A 24,690-nucleotide genomic window follows, 5' to 3' on the forward strand; every position below is an offset into this window, starting at 1 on the left:
CATTACAAACTAGCATCATCATCATCATCATCATCATCATCATCATCATTGGTTTTTACCCCCTCCTTGGATTCGAAGGTGTAGTGAGAAAAGCCGAAAACGGCTATAATCTCGATAGCGATATATTTGTACGAAGGTGCTCTGTTCTGCAGAGCCTAAAGCGGCCACTGTACATCTGTTTTTTAAAACCTGTTTTAGCAGTCAAAAAATGAAACTAAACCACTGAGTCAAAAAACTAAACCACTGAGTCAAAAAAAAACTTTCAAAAACTTCATAAATTTGTCTGGAATGATGTGAGGAGAACATGTCAACAAACATAATCGCCCGAGTTAAATAAGTTTGCAGGAACAATTATCGATTGGCAAAGAAGCCGACAATAGCTGAGTAAAACTTGAGCTGAAAACAAAAATGTTGTCATGAAAAGCATCTGAAAGCCCTAGAATAGAAATTCCTGAGTTTTACGCTGCCCTCCTGAACAAAAATCTATTTTCCCCTTCAAGCGACAAAACAATTATGTCACTAAACCGATGAAACATAAGCTGAGGCCAAAAAAAAGACAGCTCGAAAAAAAATGAAGCAAGGCAAAAAAATCAGTATCGGTTAACTTTCAAATTACAGGAATAAACACAAAAAAATCAACACAGGCAAAGCAGAGCTTCGCAACACTTGCGATATAAAAAAAGAATGACTATCACTTATTAAAGATGAACCGACCAATCGAAATAAAAACACAGAGGCGAAGCGGATACCACAAAAATAGCATTACAAACTAGCATCATCATCATCGTTGGTTTTCCACCCTTTTCTTGGATTCGAAGGTGAAGTGAGAAAAGCCGAAAACGGCCATATTTTCGAAATTGAATAATTGTGCGATTGTGTTCTGTTCTGCAGAGCCTATAGCGGCCACTGTACATCTGTTTTTTATTAAATTGTTTTAGCAATCAGAAAATGAAACGGAACCACTGAGTCAAAAAAAAATTTCAAAAACAAAACAACCACTAAAATTTCAAAAACTTGTCTGGATGGCACATGATGTGCACTTTCAGGTGAACATGTCCATAAACAAAATCGCCACGTTAAAATAGTTTTCAGAAAACATTAACGATTGGCAACGAAGCCAGCTGGGTAAACCCGTTGAGCTGAAAACAAAATTGTTGTCATGAAAAACATCCGAAATCCCTAGAATAGAAATTTTTACACTGCCCTCTCCGAACAGAAATCTATTTTTCTCTTCAAGAGAAGAAAAATTACGTCACTAAACCGATGAAACATACATTGAGGCCAAAAAAGACAGCGCGAAAAAAAAATAAAGCAAGACAAAAAAATCAGTATTGGTTAACTTTCAAAATACTGAAATAAACCAAAAATAAATCAACACAGGCGAAGCAGAGCTTCGCACCACTTGCGATACAAAAAAAGAAGGACTATCACTTATTAAAGATGAACCTACCAATCGAAACAGAAACGCAGAGGCGAAGCGAATACCACAAAAAGGAGCATTACAAAAAAATACTAGGAAATAATTCAATTTACCTGGGCATAGTCGACGTTTAACAAAAAACCTCCACCGAAAACATGCACATTTACCGCAGACAATCACATCAAAAAAATTAGCAGCTAAAAACAATCACCTGTAAAATCTCCCTTGTCTTCATTTACTCCACACAAAACAGAAATCAACAAAAACATATTTTTATAACAAAAACAAACATTGCCCTGAAGACGAAAACAACTATCATTTTCCTAGTGATAAAATTTTGATTGAGGAAGATTTATATACCTTTTGTAGAATGTCAAATTTTCAAAGAACATATGTAAGTAGAATCTGTAGCTTAAAATCACGATGAATATGAAAACAAAAATGACTTCACAGAATATACGCAAAATGTTGGATTTGGATTCTTCTAAAACTTTGAAAACATTGATTTTAAACCTCAAATTTGTACTTCCTTTCGTGTTTGGGGCTGAAGAATTCTTTTTAAAAGAGCCAGAACAGGAAATACGAAATCAACTGGAAAAAAAAACATCTTTCACGCTACTGGGAGCCATTAAGCTAGACAAACTTCTCTATTGTTACCAAATATGTGATTGACTTGTTTGTTTATGAATATTTGACGCAGGCTAAGTCAAATATTCATAAACAAACAAGTCAATCACAATTAACCAACACGTCCTAGAACAAAGCAGAAGAAACGAAGGCACACAGGAGGAGCTCTAAAAGTTCAAAAAATTTCAAGACGACTGGAATATATCAAGCATCGGAAAAGTAAGAATCTTTTAGAAAACACTAAATTGATGAAGCGGAATTAGCTCATGCTAATCAATAACGAAATTTTTTTTCGATCAGTTGGACAACAACTTGGTATTATATCACAACCGTTGATTGTGCAATCATAACAACAAAAATGATCGAGATTAAATTTGTACGACTGCAACCAATATGCCAGAGCAAGTTTCGCCATTTTTAATAGTTTTGAAACAATTAGCTGCTAAAAGTTCGATTCTTTAAATTGAATATCGACTTTTTAAATTGATCAATCAGTTATTTTTTTGCTTAAAAGCAAGCAAGTGATAATTGGTTAAGGCACTTAATTCGTGCACGTAAAAACGTATAATCAGTTATTCATCCCAGTAAAACTCTTCTCATGTGCATCGGAGAAACTCCAAGTAGACTTTCAGCGTCCGAACTACTGGAGGAATCAGTTTCTGGGTACTCGCAATTCGGTGAGCAGAGATATATCAAAAAAGGAACCCGGTAACGCCCACAGAAGTCGACAAACTTCACATGTTCTACGCAGGATGTAAAATAAACTCCACCACATGCAGGATTGATACATTGTTGAGACGATTTCAAGAAGTTCATCAGTGTTTCTGGAATATCGCCTAATTGAATATTAAGCCCATTTTTAACGACAAATCGACTCGCCAGTTCTTTAAGCGAAGGCACGTTGTACATGTGTACTGATCGCACGAATCGGTCAACCAGAGGGTTCCCACGCAAACTCAACTCCTCGAGATTCTGCAATTTAATCAAAGACTGTGGCAAAACTTTCAAGCGGTTTCCATGCAACATTAAAGATTTGAGGTTGCGCAGATTTGCAAGTGCATCTGGTATGGAGACCAAATGATTATCATTTACAATTAACTTTGATAATTGTAACATTGATCCAATAGACTCAGGTATCTCCAAAAGCTTGTTGCCACCAAGATACAAGTCTTGTAGACTTGTCAGCTTCTCAATTGCTGAAGGAAGACATTTCAGAGAATTGGCTCCCATGTGCAAATAAGACAATTTAATCATTAAAGGAATCCACCAAGGTGCAACTGCAAACTTGTTGTTCGAGAGGACGAGGTGTGTAATGCGACTAGCAGCGACAATCACTTCGCTGCTTTCGGAGAAATCCAAACAAGATTCGCTGAGTAAGTTAGATCCAAGGTCAACATAATTAAGGTTTGGAAGCGTGAACAACTCAATAGGCAGCCGATCAATTTGGTTTTTTGAAAGATCGAGACGTTTCAGGGCAAAGCAAAGTGATATTTCACATGGAATGTCGGTGATTTCGTTTTTGGAAGCCACCAAAATATTCAAATTTTGTTTGTTTGTTTCTGCGAAGGCCTCAATGGGAAATTGCTTCAAATTTTGATTGGACACCGTAAGAGCCTGTTCCCAATCATTTTCTTCAGACGACTCTTGTTTTCTCAAATCTTCGTCCAAAGAGAACTCAACAGCAGGCAAATTCATAATTAAGTCAGAGAAATCGTCGTTCTTTTATTACAAAACAGCTAATTTCAACCTACGAATCAAGCTTTCTGATATTTTACTGAGATAAATCGAGGTTGATTAATGAGATAACGAGCAGCGAACGCAATGGAAATAACCAAGAATTTTGCTCGGCAAACTAAATTGAACTTAGACAAATTTTGAGTGATCTTCGGAACAGAAAGAATCAACAAAAGCAGGCAAACGAATATACGAGCGATTATTAGATAGTTCACACATCCATTAACAAGTAATTCATACTAGGCTTAACCTATTTGCAAACAATAGCCTTGATTTTCACGCAAAATAATTAAATATTTGTGACACAATGGAAAATATAATAGTAGCAGTGAAACGAAAAAACCTATACTTAGTCTTTTTTCTGAACACGACATTTTCCTACCGGTCACTTTTGTCGTGGCATGTCACGGAGCCAAATACCCGGATAGCCAAAAATAAAATCGTTCCCGGATAGCCGAAAAACAAAATCGTTCCCGAATAGCCGAAAGAATAAATCGTTCCCGGTTAGCCGAAAAATAATCTCGTTTCCGGATAGCCAAATCTTTCTTGTTTCTAGATAGCCAAAAAAATTCGCCTGGATCCACATCAAAAAATAAGGAACCGAAAAATTGAAAATTATCGAGCTTTTTTTTAATCGGCTAAACTTCAGCTATCCCGAAACGCTGTAAAGATCTTCTTTTTGACAAAAACTTTGCGACGGCGGCAAGTATTTGACAAACTTTTGACAAAATATAGAGGTTTGGAACTCTTTTTTTGCACCTGCTCCCTGCGTCCATCTCACGACAGTTAATTAATGTTCCGAGCCCATTAAAGTCATGCTCGGAAAAACTAATCAAAATTTCGGTTTCCATCAATGCGCTAGGTTTTTTTCTTCTACTAATAGATCAGAAATTATCATAGTAACATAGTAACTAGCTGTACTAGTTCATGATTTTTACCAATGGAGACACTTTGAAACCAACTACAACGAACTAACCTCCAGTACTTGGAGCATTTGAACAGCAAAACTCATCTTGTTTCAGTGAGTAATCACGGGCCCATAAGGCCGAATCCATAAGACATATATGAATACATTTCACCCAGTCAAACAACTATTGGAATTTCACAAATTAGGTACCAGTCAAGTATAACATAAATAAAAGTAAAGAGAGTCAGATGGTTGAGAATCAAGCCATCTAGATTGAGATAACTAACATGTGCACAGAACAAACCAGAGTTGAGAGGAACGCAAAAAAAAATCACCTCATATGAGGCTACGGGTCTATCAGATACTTAGAACAGGCTGCGCTTTTGTTCCTTGGCTCTACAAATAAAACATTTAGAAAATAGTTTTCATTGTTACTAGTGCTGAGTACAGAAGCAGCGACCCACACAACGACCCAGACCTCCTCGTGGTGTGTGTGTGGGGGGGGGGATCACAGATCCTCGAACTGGGTCATCAACGGGATGGAGACCCCAGACGCCAGAATGCAGAGAAGCCACAACACCGGCGTACAAAGAAAACAGACTGGAGAGACCATGCCCGAGACAAATGGAACGAGATATTCACAGAAGGTTGCAACCCTGAACCCTTCCCGGATCCCGTAGCGCCATGGACTAAACTCTCTAACTGCGCCTTCACCTACACGAACGTAGAGAAACGACAGGACGATGAGACGAAAAAGAAGGCAGGAGAAGAAGCAATCAATCTAAACCATGACACCTACAAGATCAATACAAGCAACAAGAACGGAGGAGCAGGAGTAGTGATAGTGCCCTCAGACCCAGAAGAGGAAACAACGATGCTGAGTCACCCCGCTGGCAAACTCACCTCCAGTTTCCAAGCCGAACTGACGGCCATCAACCATGCTCTAAAACACGTAGCCTCCAACGACCACCATGACTGCCAGATCCGCATCATCACCGACTCGAAATCGGCACTTCAACGCTGTGAGAGCATCACGAGTGACCCGCGTCCCAACTCATGGCTGGAGAGAGAGGTCCTTGACTCCCTCATGACCCTCGGCGAGCGACAAGTCGGTATCGTCTTCCTGTGGTGCCGTAGCCACTGTGGCCTATGGGGAAATGAAGAAGCTGACAGATGCGCAGCAGAAGGTAGCGCTATGTCGCAAGACAACATCCCCTGGACTTATCACTCAGCACAAGCGAAAATAAGAAGAAACATAAAGAACACCAGTGTGGAACACCCAAGATGCAAGAGAGTGTACTGTGACAGCAACTCAGTCCCTAAGTTCCCATTAGATGAGGACCTGACACGACGGAGATACGTTACTGGCGTATAAAGATCAATGATGAAACTGAATCCGAATGCAGAACTTGCGGGCTAGCCGAAGAAACGATGGAACACATAATGGAAGATTGCCCTGCCATGAGGAACCACTACCCAGAAGATTGGAACCTACACAAGATGACCACCATCCCAAGAAAAGCCCTGGAAATATGGCAACGCTTCCTGGACAAGATAAACCCACCGATTTCGGACAGAAACGACGACGACGACTAGACATCCATCTCGCTCAACACACACACACACACACACACACACAGAAGCAGCGTTAGCAATCAGTATTTGCGAGGGAGAAAGTATGCTTTAAAAACTACCTGGACTGAGTTCCTCCTTACAGATCCTACTTAAGAGAATCTTACTGCTAGGGCCTGCAGCACCCTGATTTTCCCAGGCTAATGAGAGAAAAAGTATATCCATCATCAATTAAATCTCTCACTTTATCAGTTTTGCGATCTTCCGCCTCAGCCGCTGCCGTACAGGAGTTGCAAACAGATCCTCCTGCGAATAATCTACTTATGAGTTAGAATGTCAGAAGCATGAAAATCGTCACTTCGAAAAACGTTCAACTGAAAAGACCTTCTAGCGTCCATTAGCCTTTATATCAATCTAGCGTCTTCTTCAGCAGAGGTTTTAGAGTTAAAAAAAGCGTACGCCGTCCAACGATCCACATTTGGGACGAAGAAGTGAGTGAGTGATTGGAAAAGATTGTATGAAGGGGCATGTAATGAAGCGTTTTCAGCGGTTCCCTGGCACATCTCAACTGTACGCCTTATTGTTCCGACTTTCGATAAGAAAGTAACGGAATATTTGTGCTCGGGGTGAGTTTTTTTTTCTTCAGACAAAATTCGACTTTTTAACTAGCCATTTTTGACGGAAATTTTTTATATCATTCGAAAGCTATTGTTGTCCTGAGCTTAAATTTGAAAAGATATTTCACCTGTGATTTTTTTTCGTAAAGTTATGGGGGTTTAAAGATTGCCATTTTGACCAATTTGGGACAATTAACGCGCGATATAATTCGCGCTATTAACGCGTAAGCGGAGAATTAATCCGTCTTAGAAATCGTTCCAAATTGGTTGTAAGACGCTTATTTGCCATAAATAATTTGTTACAAGGATCGAAATCTATTGTTTTGTAATTTATATGGCGTGTGGGGGGATGATTTTCATAGAAAAATTTTCAAATTTAAGAAATTTTTTTTTTTTCATTTTATTTTCTATTTATTTTTTTATGTTGTTTATGTTATTACTGCTCCATAAACGTTAGAAGGCAGTCGGAACTTTCAGGGCTTCGCCCTGATACGAGCAGTCTTGTTTGAATTACTGTTTCTTGAACTTATTTTTCGTGTATTGTGAAAGGAGCCAGTTCGATGCCCTTTTTTGGTGCCGTTTTGATGTTGATTTTTCCTGTTGTTGCGCTAATTTGAGATCGTAATTTTTTTTCTTTCTACTTCAGGTTTTATGTTTAACCTGAGCTCATTTTCGAATGACTCATTGCGTTGTAATTGGCCAGTTGTAAGCATTAAGCTAATCTGCATTTGTAAGCATTAAACTACTTTCTCCTTTGATTGAGAGAACATTACACTTGTTTTCATTTTCATCTTGATTTGGAGCTTAAAGAAAACTTGGATAACAAGAAATTTCCCCCGCCTGAACCAAAAGTAACACAGCTACCCCAAAAACCAAAGCACATTAACTAAGAAGCTTTTGACAGAATAAGACTGCGAGGAATACCAGAACTCAGGTCAAACAACAGCCGGGAGCGTTTCGATCATGACATCAATGAGGCAAAATCAGTAATTGCACATGTTGCAGTAGAGGGCAATATTAAGGAACTCAAAAGAATAGGAAAATATACCGAAGGAAGAAATCGAACTATTGTTATAGAGCTAGACAGCCAACATGCGTAACGCCTTATTCTTTTGTCATTAAGAAAACTCAAAACATTTTCAAAGCCAGTGTATGTAAGCAAAGAGCTCACACTGGAAGAATAGGACCTGGAGAACAAACTATTAATACAACGACGAGAAATTATAAACCAAAATAATGATCCAAAAAAGCTACGTATACGAAACTTAGTACTACAAAAATAAATAAACAATAAATGTGTCAGCCTAGACCAAACTAACAATGAACCAAATTGACTAGCATCAAACCCAGCTCTGACTGCACTAAACTACAATATACACAGTTTACTTGAATTAAAACGTAGAAGTCATCTTGCAAACTACTTAACAATTGAAAGTAATGTCCAAGTTATATGTCCAACCGACAGACCAACACATGACCATAGAACTAAAGACGGTGGTGTGCTAATTGGTGTCAGAGATATTCCACATAAACCGCTAAGCATAAAAACAGAATGTGAATGTGGTGCAGTTAAATTGACCCCCAAAAGTGAACCAATCATTCTATGCTGTCTATACAACCCAACTGAAAAAAGTTCTTATCGAATTTGTCAACAACGAATCCTCGATCAAATAAATGAACTTATTGCGATTAGCGAAAACGAAAATTATAATAACTTTAGTCATAACAGGCGAGATAAAAAACTTCGTACACGCGAATTGAGATGCAATGGACTCGAATGACAGCTACAACTGAAAGTTCTTAATCTTTTCTCCGAAAATGACTTTGAGGAATGTTTATGCCAAAACAAAAAGCAACAGTTAGATATATTTTTGACAATTAATCCAAATGTCTTACTGAACTACACCACGCAAAACGAATTCAACAAGTCATACAGATCCGATCATTTAGCATACACTAAAGCGACTCACACTGAAACGGAAGGAACCAATACAATACAAAATGAACGGTTTGCGTTTCCTAAAGCCGATTGGAGTGCAATAAATAAAAGTATATAGGATCAACAATTTCTTCCGTAATTTTTTAGTAATGTCGACGTAAAACAATGGTATAAATGGCTTTGCAAGATCATTGAAGAGAATGTCCCCAGAGTAACCAGCCACAGAAAGAACCTCCCCCCCCCCCATGGGTGTCTAGTAGTACATCACACCAAATAAAAGTTATTTCCACATTAAAACGTAAAATCTACGTTTTACGTAAGCAATCTTAAAAACAGAAACAATCTGAGCGGCCTCATAAAACTAAAAAAGAAAGAAGCTCTGCTACGCAAAAGCCTAACACAACAATAGGCATACTATGAAGAAAAGCTTTTCTTAGGAAAAAATCTTTCTGAACTGCAAAAATATCTTCGATCAGTCCACAAACGCAGTCGTTTTTCTGACCTTATATCTTTCGGAAACAATCAAGCTTACAAGGATAATGATAAAATTCAGCTTTTAAAAATTCTCCTGCAGTGTCTTTACCAGAGATTATCAACTAAATGCAAATCAAAATTATGAAAACACTTCCATAATAAATTAGTTATAACAGAAAAACAAACTGTCCAAATTCTCTCGAACCTTGATACCAGTAAAGCCAGTGGGCCTGACAACATCGGAAATCTTATCCTAAAAAATTTGCCATCTCTATAAAAATCACTCTATCTTGTTTTCAAAACTGTAATACCGAAAGGATTTTTCCTCACTTATTGGAAAATCAGTGAAGTAGTCCCAATTTTCAAGGACGCGAACAAATCACAAATAGAGAATTACCGGCCAATAAGTCTTTTTTGCAATGTATCAAAAATACTAGAGACAATTATCTCTGAAGAACTTTATAATCTAACCAACAGACACTTGCATGAAGCCCAACACGGTTTCTGTAAAATGCGATCGGTGATGATTCAACTTCAACAATTTGTTGACTATCTGTAGCAAAAAATATGACATTTCAACTGAACGGAATTTTATGTTCTCTGCCTAGATTTTCGTAAAGCACTTGACAGCGTTCCTCACCAAAAATTAATTGATAAAATACAACAAATTGGAAACGGCGGAAACTTCGTGAAACTCATTGCAATTTACTTAAGAAACAGGGGACAATATGTGAAAATAAATGATAAGCGCTCCCCAACAGCATCAATAACTAGTGGTGTGCCACAAGGGTCAATCATTAGACCCCTCTTATTTATGATTTACCAACAATAATTAAAAATAGCAAACCTTTTGGGTATGCAGATGATTTCAAACTTGTAACTACTGACCCTTGCACTCTACAAGAAGACATGAATCGAATAGAAAAATGGTGCTCAGACAACGAAATGAAACTCAATAGTAACAAATGCTATATACTTCCAATCAAAACGAAATGCGAAATTGATAATTTGACGCTAAATACCAATCGCCTAAGTTGTTAGAAAGAACAAAAAGATCTAGGTATTATAATGGCGACGAATTTAAATTGGAAAGCAAATTGTGATAAAAGATGTTCCAAAGCCTGGAGAGCTTTCTATTTTCTAAAACGCAACGTATCGAATTTAGCAAACAAACATATGAAACTGAACGCATACAAAGAGTATGTAGTCCCTGTAAAAGCATACGCATCTCAGGCATGGTCAGCAAACAAAGGTGGAATCAATGATATCGAAAAAATCCAAAAACGGGCCACCTCATGGATACTTGGCATATGGGAAAAAAACAACGATAGAATAAAACAACTAGAACTCCTGCCTCTATCTATGTACTTCGAATTACACGATTCCCTACTCCTACTATCCATCATGCAAGGAAACTATAGCATCAGAAAACCCGTATAAATAAAGAACAACCCTGGAAATGACATCAATACAAGACAAACCAGCGGTATTCAATTAAATATTGAAAAAACAAGAACAAAAAAAGCCTATGAAAACTTCTGGAAGAGATCTAGCAGACTGTTGAATATCATTACTAAGAAAACAACCTACGAGATTAGCGAGCTGACGAAGCCGGTTTTATCAAAAATCTACCGGAAGTTTTTTGAACAATAAAGTGAAATAAACTCATGCACATAGAGAATCATCTGCCATTGTGGCAATTGCAATACGACGCAGAAAATATAAGTGACTAAAACTGTGGGGTGCAAACCCTTGAGCCAAGAGCTCTAAAGACTGACCTACTACTGCCTACTACTACTATTTCATTTCTGATACACCAATTTGAAATTGCATCTGCGTCAAACCAATTTGAGTGCTTTAATAAAAAATGCACGACCCGTGAAAGAAATTAGTTGGTTTTTGTAACCCAGCCCATTAAAAGTCATGCTCAGCGACACTTCACAAAAATTTGGTATCCAGCCATGATCTAGGTTGTTCTTTTTTTACACTAATACTTCATTATCACGGTAACTAAGTTGCTGCACTAAGTAAATCTTCAAGGTTTTTACTCATGGCTACACTTTGAAATGAATTAAAACGAACAAATTGCCACAACTTGGAGCATTTGAACAGTAAAACTCATCTTGTTTGAGGGATCAATCCCAGGTCATAGGTCCGAATCCATAAGACCTACATATTTACCGGTCAAACAACCGGTCAAACAACTACTGGAAATGCATAAATTATTTATAACTAGTTGCAAAACGTTCAAACAGATACTCAAGAAATGCTACTGAACTATTTTGCAAACATTTTGCATTCAAAGACTAATTTTCCAGTCTAAATTTGTGTCTCAAGGTTCTCTGAAAAACAAAATTGCTTGCAAATATCTGTCAAATAATTACAATTGCACTTTTAAATTATTTTTGTATGTCCAAACTTTTTGCAAGCCTCTATACCTGTCAAGAATAACTTTTAAAAAATAAAGAGAGTAAGATGGTTGGCAATCAACCCATCCAGATTTCAAACGTTAATTAATAAAGGAATCCTACATCAATACTTGTGCCATTCCCCGGATGACACAGTCGAACCTTCCGACGCACGCCGAGATCATTATGAAAAGTGTTGTTACCGAAGATCCATTGAAAAGGAGGCTCATTATGTTCCAGATTTTTAAATTTTCAAAATTTCGACCTGGAGAGTAACATTTCTGAGAAATATCAAAAACGGCCAAATTGACGGAAAATATACAAAAAAAAACATAACAGCCGATTTCCAGACAGAAAATAGTCGGGAAAAGAGAGAGAAAAATAAAAGACAAACGAAGCCTCTTCTCGTACACGAGTATACGACAAGGTGCTTATCAGCAGAAGACAGTGGAAAAGGAAGGTCCAGTGGGACATTTGGGACGGATTCGAACACTCTCGTGCATCAGAAATTGGGAGATAACATCGTTATTAACGGAAGAGATCGGAATTGGAGGCCCAGTGGCCAGAGACTTTCGACAAAATTTCACGACTTAAAAGCTGCTGTGATGCCCTGAACGCATTTAATTTACTCCGATATTGATTAGGTATTTCAGAGCATGGGCAGTTAGAATCGAGAAAAAGAATCAACCCACCTCTAATGGATTTAGTATATAACTGTTAGTGAAAATATATCTAATTGTGGTTCTCTAGCCGGACTTCTAATGGTATTAGTGTTGTCTGGTGATCCGAGACCCAGCTATGTGGTTAATTTTGCATGCAAACGAAAGCTGATCAAGTTTGGCGGATGGCCTAAAAATGGTAACACAAAGTTAACCCTTACAGTGCAGAAAAACATCTGGCTAGTTCAAGACGGTTAAAAACGAGTGGGTTTAGGGCAACGGACGTCAGCCAGTCGTCATCAGGACCTTTTCCTACGCTCAGTCGCTATGTAATGTCTGGGTGAATGGTACAAAGACGTTTTTATGGCGCACCTGGGTGGGCCTCATAAAGGCAATAGACCATCACGGTCAGCAAACATTTCAGCCATGAACCCTCCGCTACGGGCGTATGCCCGAGTAAAAAGCCTTTTTGTCCTGCATTCTACTAGACGGAAGATTCTGACTAGCAAGAAATAGCTTTTTTTTTACCCTAGTCAAGACTAAAAACTACGGGGTCGGAGTGTTAGATGGGAAGTCATGATCGCGCTTATCCGAAGGCTGGCTCTGGGACCAAAACAACTAAACAAAAAGCGTGAAGACAAACAAAAATAATGCATTAGCAAGAAAAAGCCAAAAACAAGTTTAATTTAAAACAAAAAAAAAACAAAAAACAGTAAAAACCCAAAAAAGCTAAAAGTGTAAAAAACATAAAATCGCAGTTTAAACATTAATTCCGGACAAGATACAATTCGACCTTCCAATTTGTTGTTTCAGATTGAATTATAGTTTTTCTGATAGAAAGATCAAGTGTATTGGTTTTCGATTAGGTACCCTCCCATGAGTGATGTTTGAGTATTTAAGCACGTAATGATAATTTTGCTGGTGAACGGTGGGTAGAAAGGCAAGCGGATAGACGTAATCCAGATGCAGCAGGGGAAAGCAGAGACAACATCCACAACGACTGTTGGGTATCTTGAATACAATTTAGTATATTTCGGGTACTAGTTCAATTAACTAATCTGGGGGGGACACAACTGGATCTGTCCGATTGTACCCTCCATCGAATGCGAACTTCCGAGTTAAGGGTCTTAATTCGGGTATTTTGGTGTAAGGCAGGGTATAGTAAAATCAGCTAATGACTACTAATAGGTTGTTACGCTTGCTATGTATTATTTATTTCGTGTTTCAGTCCAAAACACCCTGATTTTGTCAGCAAATACCAATTTTTGACCGAACTGCTAACCCCAAATTTTTTTTGGTATTCGAGTTTTTCAGAGCAATATAAAGCATCTGCGCAGTGAGCTACTACGTAGTTCAAGCCCCCTAAAAAAAAACCGTGGAGAAAAAACTCAGGAGAAAGTGGCAAATTAAAGCTTTTTGATCATTTTTTTTCGTAGCTTTTTAAAGTTGGTCAATATGTTTCGAGGATTGAATTTTTGGTTTTTCAGGGTTAAAGAGAGAAAGGTGCTTGCACCAGGAGTTTGCTAGCTCAACGAGCTCAATTATAACAACAATTGTAAAGCAACCCTCCGATTAGCTCAGTGGATAAAGATATAGACTTATTAATTAATGGAAGAGGAAGGAAGTGGAGGGTCGAAATCCGATGGTTTTTGGCCCAATTTTTGCTTCTAAACCTTTTTTGGTCTGGTTTTTTATACTAATCCAGTAGTGCCATGGCTACTGCGCTCGTTTCAAGTATTCTAGAGCGCTTTCAGTCAGAATTGCGAAAAAAGCCTCTGAGAACCTGCATAGGTAGTGAAAAAAGGCCAGTTTCGCAAACGCATTTTTTTGAAGATCTCAAAGACTAACCAACAAACCAGAATAACTTTGGTACCATAAGTTGACATTTTTGCTCATTTTCCTAGCCCCCAACTTTTTTCAAGTTGATAGCCTTGGAAAAGATTAACTTTTAGAAATTGTCAGCTTGGAGGGTCCAAAATTAAGAAACCTTCCGAGCGGAAGAAATTTTCTTCACATAACTCCAAATTTATCCTACAAGGTAGGTTCACTGGGTCAACTAACCTTGTTTATGTGAATTAGACCGCAAACCGAGGTTTTTCCGCGACGAAAACACTTGATTTTGTAATTTTAATGGAATCCTCAGAATTAATCCTCCGGAGTCACTTAAGCCTCTTAATAACCCTCCCCAAAGAAAAAAAATTTTGCGGAACCCTCCAAAAAAGTTCAAGTAACACCCTGAGTGTATTTAGCCTTTTGTGATTCATTTTAATAGTAGCCCGAGACCCCTTTGAAGCAAAAAATTGAAAATTCGGAAATCTCAGGGAACCCTCCGACGTAACCCGCCGGAGTGTACTAAGCACCTTAGTTACCTTTCTTAGTGAGTTTTAGAGAACCCTCCGGAAAAACCCCTCCGAGGTGACCTAAGCCCCTCAACAACCCTCCTTAGAGAAATCTAATGGGACCCTCCGAGGTAATTTAGATGCACTAAGAACACCTTTAAAACTGAAATAGAAGGTCAAATACGTACGGGGTATGTGTACAAGTAGTAAATATACCGTTTGACTCTGGATTATAGATTGGCTTCATCAAAAGTACCTGAACAAATTTTTTCGATTATTTTTTTGGTTGTGTGGTTGCCTTGAGCCACTTAGTAGGAAGGCTCGGACAATCCGGGAACACATAGAAGAAGACCTCGGTGAGTGTATTAGGTTAGACATACTCACTTGTGAAGAAAAAAATTGTTTCTTACTCTCGTGCACTTGAAACTCTTCGAGTGGGCGAGAAGTTTTTCCAAGATTCCAAAGACTTTCGATCAAAGGTTGCCTTGAGCTACCTAATAGGAAAGCTCGGGCAATTGCAGGACACATAGAAGAGAACTTCGGTGGCTGCAGTAACAAAAAAAAACACTCACTTGAGACGACAGTATCCTGCGCTTTCTTTTTTTAAATTTAATTTAATTGAGGTAAGTCTTTTTCTCTAAGATAAGGCTTTACTTTATCCTTATTGCTATTTTACAAAAACTTGTTTGATTTGATGCGAGGCAGTGATTTGATACAAATAGAGAGGCAAATTGATATTGATAGGAGAGATGGCTGTCACCTATGGGTCCTGTTGTTATTTTACTGTTGATTGTGTTTTTGTGTATTGTTTATTGTATCCTGCCTACTTTTGCGATACCATTATAAACTAACTGTTTTTAGCGGAATTAGTAATGACTCAATTCTGGGCAGACCCAGTGTTTAATCTTAGCTGAGTCGTTCATAGAGTTTCTAAGAGACTAAAGTTTTTAATTTTGGAAGAATTGAGTATAGAAGCACATAAGTTTATTTTTTTTCTGAAACTTGTGCACTATCGTCGAAAATTTTTTGTAAACTCACTTGTCCCAAAATATGGAACGGGAAGACTCGTTAGTAGAAGTGATTAAGATTCCCAAGCGGAGATTGAAATTGCGGCGCAACCAAACTTTTGTTAGCAGTACCTCCGACGTTATTGTTAGTGAGGCAACGAGTGAAGAACGCGGTGATCTTTTAGTGAGCGGATTGAAACTAAGAAGCAAAAAGAATCTAGATGGCAATGAAGCGCGAACCTCCGTTGCCGGGACTACGAACTTAACCCCACCCGATCGTTTCGAGGAAGAGGAACAAATGTTACTCCCGAAACGACCGCCACCATCATGACGATCTTGCAGGATCTGGCGACGACCAATAGCGATAGTCGGTGAAAGGAACAATCCTCCCTAGAAGGCACGGCCCTAAACTGTGTTATGGCGAAAAGAACAAATGAACGTGACAGTGCTCCTAAGATCTTCGATATTTTGCTGAATCGTTTCGGCTCGTGTGTGCACGGGCATCAGGCGATGGCGAAAATTGAAATTAGGCGCCACAGGGATGATGAGTCCATTGACCTCGAGCTGCTGGATGTCCTTCTCAGCAGCTTGAGTTGTTTGATGACCTTGAGCTGCTGAAAAGGAGGTGTAACCCTGATGAAAGATTCTTTAAAAAATTAAGCCATAGCTTCAAAGTTCACGGCCGGAGTGAGGAGTGACGAGCTGAAATCAATGTTGATCACACAAATTACCTTGTCAGTGTTGTTACGCACGATGATTTGCGCATGGAGTTGCGCGACTACCTGCTCATAAAGCCGAGGGCTCAGAATCGCTGCACCGATTACGGTAACTAAAGTGGATTGAAAACCGGCACGGGTTCCGGTTGATAAAAACTTCGTGATGAAAAAGATAAGAGGAGGTCATGCGCAAATTGTGGTTTGCTGGACCACCACCTGTCAGTATCTTCCACTTACAAACAAAGCATGAAGGCAATCGGTTAATTCCTTGACGACGTGGACGCGAAGGATGAGAACCACGAAGATTATGAGAGAGGGCTTATGATGAAAGTTTTTTTTTGCAACCTTGAAGGGCTCTTCAAATCAGACTGCACTGAATTTTGTGGTGTATTAGCAGACGCGAAGCAACCCTGACACGAAGAAGCGCTTTCAGGAGTGAAGGCCAGTCGAACACGCCTCATGAACGAAGCTGAATCGCGAAAGAAATAAAAGTCACAAGGCACCTTCGCAATCAATAAGGTGAAGACATTTTCAGATGACGCGAATGCCTCAAATCTGGAGGCCGTTCCAGCTAACATGCTTAAGATGGATTATGGCCCAGCGGCTTGGACCGCATTACAGAAGTTTCAACGATAAATAGCTACGAAAGAAATTTAACAGGGCGTGAGGTCTGAACTGGAAAATACAGAGTTGCGCGAGAAACTGGATACCTTGGAAAAAATCAAGAAAACAGAAAACAAGGAGATATCTAAGTTATCATAGGTTGTTGCAATTTTGTGTAACATGAGATTAGAGAGGAACGCTCGACACCTCACAGGGAAGGAGCTATGTGAATGACCCCACACAGATCAGAGACATGTAGCAAAGAAATTGAGATGTTGATGGAATATGATATGATAGAGCCGTCAAAGTGTCCGTGGGCTTGTGGGGTGATTATAGCTCAGAATAAATTGGTCAACTAGGGTTTTGTTGCTAGTTCCGCTATTTGAACGTAGTAACGATAAAAGATGCATACCCGATCCCTCGAATTGATGAAAGTCTCTCGGAATTGGGAGACGCAAAATTCTTCAAGACGTTGATTGTGAGCTCTGCGTTCTGGCAACTGCCCCTCAGGAAGCAGGACCGAGAAAAAGGAAGCAGGACAAAGTCTTCACTTGCATGAAACATGCCCGCCTGAATTGTAAGCCGTCCAGGAGCCAGTTCCTGATGAACTGAAGTATAGTATCCAGGTCACCTTGTAGATACACACGGAGTCAGACCAGACCTTGAAGCGGTTGAGGCAGTGCTGACATGGGGGGCACCGAAAACCGACACCTAATTAATGAGATTTCTCGGCTTCACTATTTACTATCGTGAATTCATTAAATTCATGTCGACAAGATATACCCTATGCGGTAAATAATGCGGAATAAAACTGGACCCATGAGGCTCAAGTCTCTTTTGAAAATATCAAGCACGAACTTTGCGAGGCTTCCGTCCTCGGTATGCCTACCGAGAAAGGAATGTTCGAAATGGCCACGGATGCATCAAAAATCGCTATCTCGGGCATACTCCATCAGGAACAAGAATGGAACGGAAAGACTCTCCTCCGACCCATAGCATATGGGAGTAAATTTCTAAGCGACACTGCGATGAAGTGCGGTGCACCAAAGGCGGAAATTTTTGCACTGATTTGTTTTGTGGAGAATTATAGAGCCGTTTTTAGGGAGTGTTCCCTTTAAATTGCGCGTTGATATTCGAGCTCCCGCTCCGCTGAAAATGGACCAGATCTTAATCGGTCGCTGTATAGTACGATTCAACGGCTATCACATGATTATAAAGCAACGAACCTGTGACAAACACCAAAATACCGACAACTTCAGCAAGAAAATGGAGTTTAATGAGCGAATGGAAGAGAAGCAGGCTAACCAGGCAGAAATTAAGGATGATTTTTCGTTTTTGGACAAAGACACCTATGAAAAACTGCAATTCACCAGATGGCTTGATGAATCAGGGCATCCCATATCAAGACATCCCGAACTTCCTTTGTCATACTGAAAACCAGCGTGGCAGGGAGGGTTCGGTTCGTTGATGCAAAAGTGGAGCACGAGCCAGAAGGGGGAAGTTGACTCAGGAAAATAAACCAGACGCGGATTTGTCCGGGGAGTCGGGTTCCATCATGCCGGTCAGAACAAATTGTCCATGGAGCCGATGACAGAGCGATCGAAGGACAGAATTTTGTCCGGGGAGTCGAGAAACATGAAGAGTAAAATTGAATGAGACTATGCTGACTGGTACGTGATCCGAAGATACGTCACTCAATTCTTGATGACAGTGGGATTTAATCAACCTATCATGCGTGTAATGCTACTAAAAATGATGGAGCCTAGATTTCGGCGGTCAGCATTGCGATCGGAGGGCATTGATAAGGAGGGCACTGTAGTCGATCATGCCGCCGACTTGAGTTAACAGCAGTGTAGCATTGTTCAATTAAGATACTTCCGCATGTCACGGTCATCCGTACCAATCTGGAACCCTTAGAGCAAGAGGCGACACGTTTGAAAAAGATATGGTGCCTGTAAATGATGAACAACTCCCATGCTCCGGGAAAACAATCAGCGGACAACTTAATGTAGTGAAGACCTATATGACAGCCAGATACCAACTGTCGGACCTTTTAAGGGCTTAGAGAAATGATAGGACGACGAGCATTTTAAAGAAATTAATAGAGAATGGAGCGCCCGACATAAGTGACCTAGAAGAGGATAGCTATAAGATCCTGAAGCAATTTTACTTGAAGAGAAAGGATTTGTTGTACCTGAACAAAGACGGGATTGTGGCCTGCAGGCGCAAAGAAGAAGACGATTTCCTTAACAAATATAATTCGATAGTCCTACCTCAGCTGTATCAAACTGAATTATTGTTTCACACAACCAGATGGGTCATCATGGCATGGACAAGGTGTACTACCGGATACAAAAGCGGTTTGTATGGCCTAGCTTGAAGAAGGCTTGCGAGAGGTGGATTTCTGCTTGTCTCTTAAATCAACAAGCGATTTCCTCTGCAATCGATAGAATCATTGGGATTCAAATAAGTAATCAAATAGATCATCAGAAAATTTGCATGGCGGCCACGGATTATAACCAAGTGCTGGTAGGATCGATCGTTTCACGAAATACATTTAGGCAGAACCTTGCATAACGGCATCAGCGGAGGAAACCTGCAATATTTTGATAAAAGCCTGGTTCGCTAGACACGGGTGTCTGATCGCGTTCCAGTCCGACAATGGCAAAGCATTTCTCGGTCGCCTCACAAAGGAGTCGATAAAAAGGTCACAAGTGGCACAGGCCCACTAAACCACTTATCACTCGCAGACGAATGGCCTGGTCGAGAGGCAAAATCGCAGACTAGTTTCCATGCTGAGGGTTTATAGCTCACAATACATAGACGAAGACTGGGACAAGCATTTGCCGAAGGTGATGGACGCGTATAATAGTACTGAACATTCCAACACGGGAGTCAGCCCACATACGATGTTGACAGGCCACGAAAAAGCTCTCCTGTTAACGCTCTTTTATACTGAATACGAGGGAAGAAAAACGGCTTCGAAAACCCATGTAATTGACCTGATCAGAGCTGAATCTCTTGTGTCGACGAAACATGCAGCAGTTACAGATTATGCAACGTCCACTGCAGTGGGGATGGCAGTAAGCGTGCAAAAAGTGGCGAACATGAACCCACAGGTGGTCATAATAGCACGATCAAATGACCACTTGCAGGGCCGTACCCGAACACATAGGTTATCAGTGAGGTGATTCCGAGAAGCTGGATACCGAGAAGTCAATACACCGTTGTTCTACAAGACAACTGGTCACAGTTGTCTTCATTTTGTCCCCTGGCTACGCCTCACTACAATCTGTGTATGCGATGGTCACCTTGTTGTCGGAAGGATGATTTGACGTAGTGATACAGGAACCGAACCGACAGGTTGGTCACAACCTGTATTATCCCTTCCGATCAGAGCTCTCTGCGGTATGCGTATCGTGCTAAATGAAGGACTGGAGTTAAACTTTGGCTGACTATTGAAAATGAGACAGGGATTTAATGATGAACACGAACTGGTACACAAGCAACCTGTGGTACAGACAGACGGGTTACGTAAGGAAAGAAGGAGGGACTATGGTTAGGAGAAACGCAACGTCCACTGAAGAATACCTTAGGGCTATGGCCTTGAGGACAAAACCCCACGCTAACCCCTGGCTCTATCTGTCTCCACGACTATGTACTCTAGGACTGTATGCGTTCGATCACGCACCAGCGGTCATTAGGGTGATTTACCAGCACCTGAAGGCGACTCTGGACGCAAGAAAAGAGGCGGGAGCAAACATGTTACAACTGATGAGAGATAATCACGATGTCCGTGGAGCGGTTCCAGGCGAATGTGCTGGCAACGAGAGCCGAGTACAAGATATCTGATGCAACCTCCGCTGGGATGGGCGTGGGGTGGACACCCGCGTTCTTCAACCGTTGCTACCCTAGGGCTTCAATACACCTAAAAGCCAATTTTGTGAGAGACTTTAGAAAGTTGTCTTTTGGCCTTGTGCTGATTTATATGTGACTTTTGGAAATGAAAGCTTCGTGAAAGGACCCGCGGTCCTTTTAACTCAAGTACTGACCGACCTCCGGTTGGATGGCCTTCTCACATTGATAATAGTGACGTATGTTCAATTAGGTGACCTGTTTGTACTGTTGAGTTAATTGGAGCAGTTGCAAGGGTCGAAGAGGGAGTTTGATGTGCAGCTAGAGACAGCCTCTTAAATAAAGAGGAAGGATTGGAGTTACCTGCTTCTTCAATATGTGCTGCAACCGACCAGAAGGAAGCTTAAATGGGGCGGACAGACCGGTCTCTGATGAAAATCAACGAAAAAGATGTGGATACAGGTCTCTATTTATCGGTTTGGGCATCGATCCGTTGCCCTTGATTTTTGGATTAAGAGAATTCTTGACGGTGGCTTACGGACCGACAGTGAGGCTCGCGTTTCCAGACGTGCAAGTATAGGCATATAGACTCTCGTGTATGTGAATCTTCAATCGGTGGTGGATTGCTCAGTGCTGAATTGGTAGAGCAACAGGAAGTGAGAAGACTGGCAAGCAATAGTAGGCTGTTTGGGAAGATAGCGGAGCCTGGTTGGATGCTGATGGATTTTAGCAACAGCTTCAAATGTTGAATGGGCCATGAAGAGCTGTCGAACGTCTAGTTTAGCCCTAAACTCTGGAATTGACGACCAGTTATTAAAGGCACGAAGGATGCGGTGAAGATTCCGGCTTGGCCTGAGACATACGCTCACGTGAGGTAACACCATGCAACGTGGTTGGCCGATTCAAGCCCATTGCCGGATAGCTGTCCTCAATATACGTTAATCCGAAATATACTGTTGGGGGTGATCAGTCCTGCCCTTGCCCCTAGGATTGGAGCCGCGCAGGACGTGGAAGAGAGATAATTAGAGCCACGCTTTATTAGCTTAGAGTGATCGGAACCACGCTTTTTTAGTTGGAACGTTGCAGCCCTGCAAACTTTCCAGTTCACCTTCCCTGATGCATGAAGCCGGAAGAAGAATAAAATTGTGCCATCGTGGAAACCCTAGGTTTCTGCCGGCCATTTGAATGACGTCTATTAACGACCCATTCACCAGTAAAGGCTGAAATGTTTCAGGCGAGAGACGGTGGTGATAATGGAATTGCGGAAAGAATCGATAGGAGGCATCTATTTGACAATGAATGAAGTGCCACATGGTGAGGAACCTGTGAAAATACTCATAAAGGATGTCTACCAAGCGATTGACCTGACGGTACCGGCTCGGCCGGACTTAGGAAATGACATGCGCCAAGGACCCGCTGGGCCTGGACCCAAGCCAGATGACGAAAAAATAAAGTTGCCAATAAGGAAAACCAAGGAGAGGATGACCCCATGGAGGGCAGGAGTGACAAAGTGAGTGAAGTCGACCTAGATGCCCTGGAGAGAGATCTCTTCGAATACGATTGTAATGAAACAGAAGGTGGGAGAGCGAATAAGACCTTGTGCTAATGACGGCGACGTCTTTCATGTCACCCACCAAAAAACCTCCAGCTAGCCTGTTCCCTGTGGAACCAATGTCCCTAATCGAAGCGTATCAAAGAAGAGATACACCGAAGCTGCTCTGCGAATCGCCTCGAAGGCGGAGATTGATGAGTCAATGCCATTTGCCTTCCTGAGCACGTTGCCAGAAGAGGAGTGGGAACGATATCAGAGTGAGCTTGAGAGAAAATTTGGAGACCTGTGGACTCGAGTGGCTTTCATGGAAAGCACCTGGTACGTGATCCGGAGACACGTCACTCAATTCTTGATGACAGTGGGATTTAATCAACCTATCATGCGTGAAATGCTACTAAAAATGATGTAGCCTAGATTTCGGCGGTCAGCGTTGCTCCAAAGTTGGTCTTAGAAAGCGGAAAAGACTCAGTACTGCTGCGTAGACTAACTTCTGGCAGTTTTTTCTGGCAAAAACGCACTGACTGTGATCTGATTTGACAAAAAAAACTAATTAGACTTTAACCGGCTAACACGTTGATACCTACATGCTTACCATGAAAGAACCTTTATCTTGATACGAGCCAGTTTGGTGGAAAATCTTGAACGTTGGAAGTCTGGAAGTTTGAGGAAATCAAAATTAGTGGAAAAAATTATTTTTATTAACGTGGTAGAAACAAAAAAAAATCAACAAACCCTACGCTATTATTTCAATTTTTTTTTGACATGGGTGAAGAAAAATCAACCTAAGAATCAATTAGTAACAATTTAAATTGCTCCTTCACGAATTAGTATCAGAAGCCTTGAAAAAAAATTAAGCATTTTTATGTCATTTGTTTGGAATCTTCAAACTCCAAATCAAATAATTTCAAGCCCAATTAATTTTTAATACAAACTGTAGAAGCAAGAAACCTAATAAAGAAAATTTTTTATAAAAGACCGTTTAGTTGCAAAATGGTCATGTTTTTAGTCCAGCATGGGCAACCAGGCAAAAGCTCTACGATGCGAAGTACGTTAGCTATCAGCCACCTAACTCTCCACATCTTCAAACAGCAAAGTAATGATTCCTCGCTCCTCTCAGGGTCATCATTTTTGTTAAACGATCTTATGAAAACCTCCTCATAGACAGTAGCATTGGACCGACTCAATCAAAACAAACTTATCTCTACTCGCCAACTACCAAAATCCCAACACCCGATGAAATTTAGTAATCAGAAACTGACACAGATACCCTAGTCATTTTACAAAACTTCTCTGCGCTTTCAACAAAGACCAACCCATTACTTCAACCTTTAGTAACAACAAAATTCAACTCACCGACCAAAACTATTGTGACTCTTTTACTATTTTGTTGATGAAGTTGAAAGTTTTTGAATTATCAAAAATAAAATCAGGCATTAGCAATTAGCAACTCACAAGTCTTATCATACGGCAACATTGATATTACCCAACCCCGTGTGCAAAAACTTCATAATCTAATCAGTATAAGTCAACCTCAAAAAAACTGGATAGACGAACACCGGCACGAATCATTGGTCCAATTATTTTGACAATTTTCAACTTGCTTTTCAATTTCAACAACTTCCTCAATACCCACGGTTTGTCAAATTATATCAGCGAGAAGACTAAGTCATTTTTTTTTCAATTTATCCAAAAAAGGCTAATTTAGGGAGGGCAGCACAATTGTGAGTTGCCAAAAAAAGACACAATTATCAAGCAGGATATGTTTTGCGCTTTGATTCAAACAAATTACGCTGGCATTCTCCTTTATGAGTCATGAGCAAAAAAAAATTTCTAATCCGCATTTGTTTAATACTTGAAAACTTTCCCTACTAGAAACTAAACTTTCTCTATCAATTTTTTTGTTCCGACTTTCGATACGAAAGTAACGGAATATTTGTGCTCGGGGTGGTTTTTTTTTCTTCAGACAAATTTCGACTTTTTAACTAGGCATTTTTGACGGAATTTTTTTATATCATTCAAAAGGTATTGTTGTCTTGAGCTTAAATTTGAAAAGATATTTCACCTGTGATTATTTTTCGTAAAGTTATGGGTGTTTAAAGTTTGGCATTTTGGCCAATTTGGGACAATTCACGCGCGATATATTTCGCGCTATTAACGCGTAAACGGATATTTAATCCGTCTTAGAAATCGTTCCAAATTGGTTTAATGAAGCTTATTTGCCATAATTGATTTGTTACAAGTAGCGAAATATATCACTTTGT

At 40.1% G+C, this 24,690-nt stretch overlaps 2 protein-coding genes across 2 annotated transcripts in view; both read right to left on the reverse strand.

The window, feature by feature from the left end:
- Nucleotides 1–24,690, reverse strand: part of LOC134842821 (uncharacterized) — a 235,648-nt gene that overhangs the window by 53,157 nt on the left and 157,801 nt on the right. The window lies entirely within an intron of this gene.
- On the reverse strand, nucleotides 2,285–3,941 carry LOC134841820 (leucine-rich repeat-containing protein 58-like). Its single transcript, XM_063857859.1, has one exon. It carries the CDS (start codon nucleotides 3,740–3,742, stop codon nucleotides 2,624–2,626), a length of 1,119 nt encoding a protein of 372 aa, XP_063713929.1. The 5' UTR covers nucleotides 3,743–3,941; the 3' UTR covers nucleotides 2,285–2,623.

Source organism: Symsagittifera roscoffensis, chromosome 3 (assembly GCF_963678635.1).
Source record: "Symsagittifera roscoffensis chromosome 3, txSymRosc1.1, whole genome shotgun sequence".
In the NCBI taxonomy this organism is placed as follows: Eukaryota; Metazoa; Xenacoelomorpha; order Acoela; family Convolutidae; genus Symsagittifera; species Symsagittifera roscoffensis.

Bases quoted from the DNA above. Each gene is read 5' to 3' on its own strand.
- LOC134841820 (XM_063857859.1), bottom strand. From the start codon at position 3,742: ATGAATTTGCCTGCTGTTGAGTTCTCTTTGGACGAAGATTTGAGAAAA.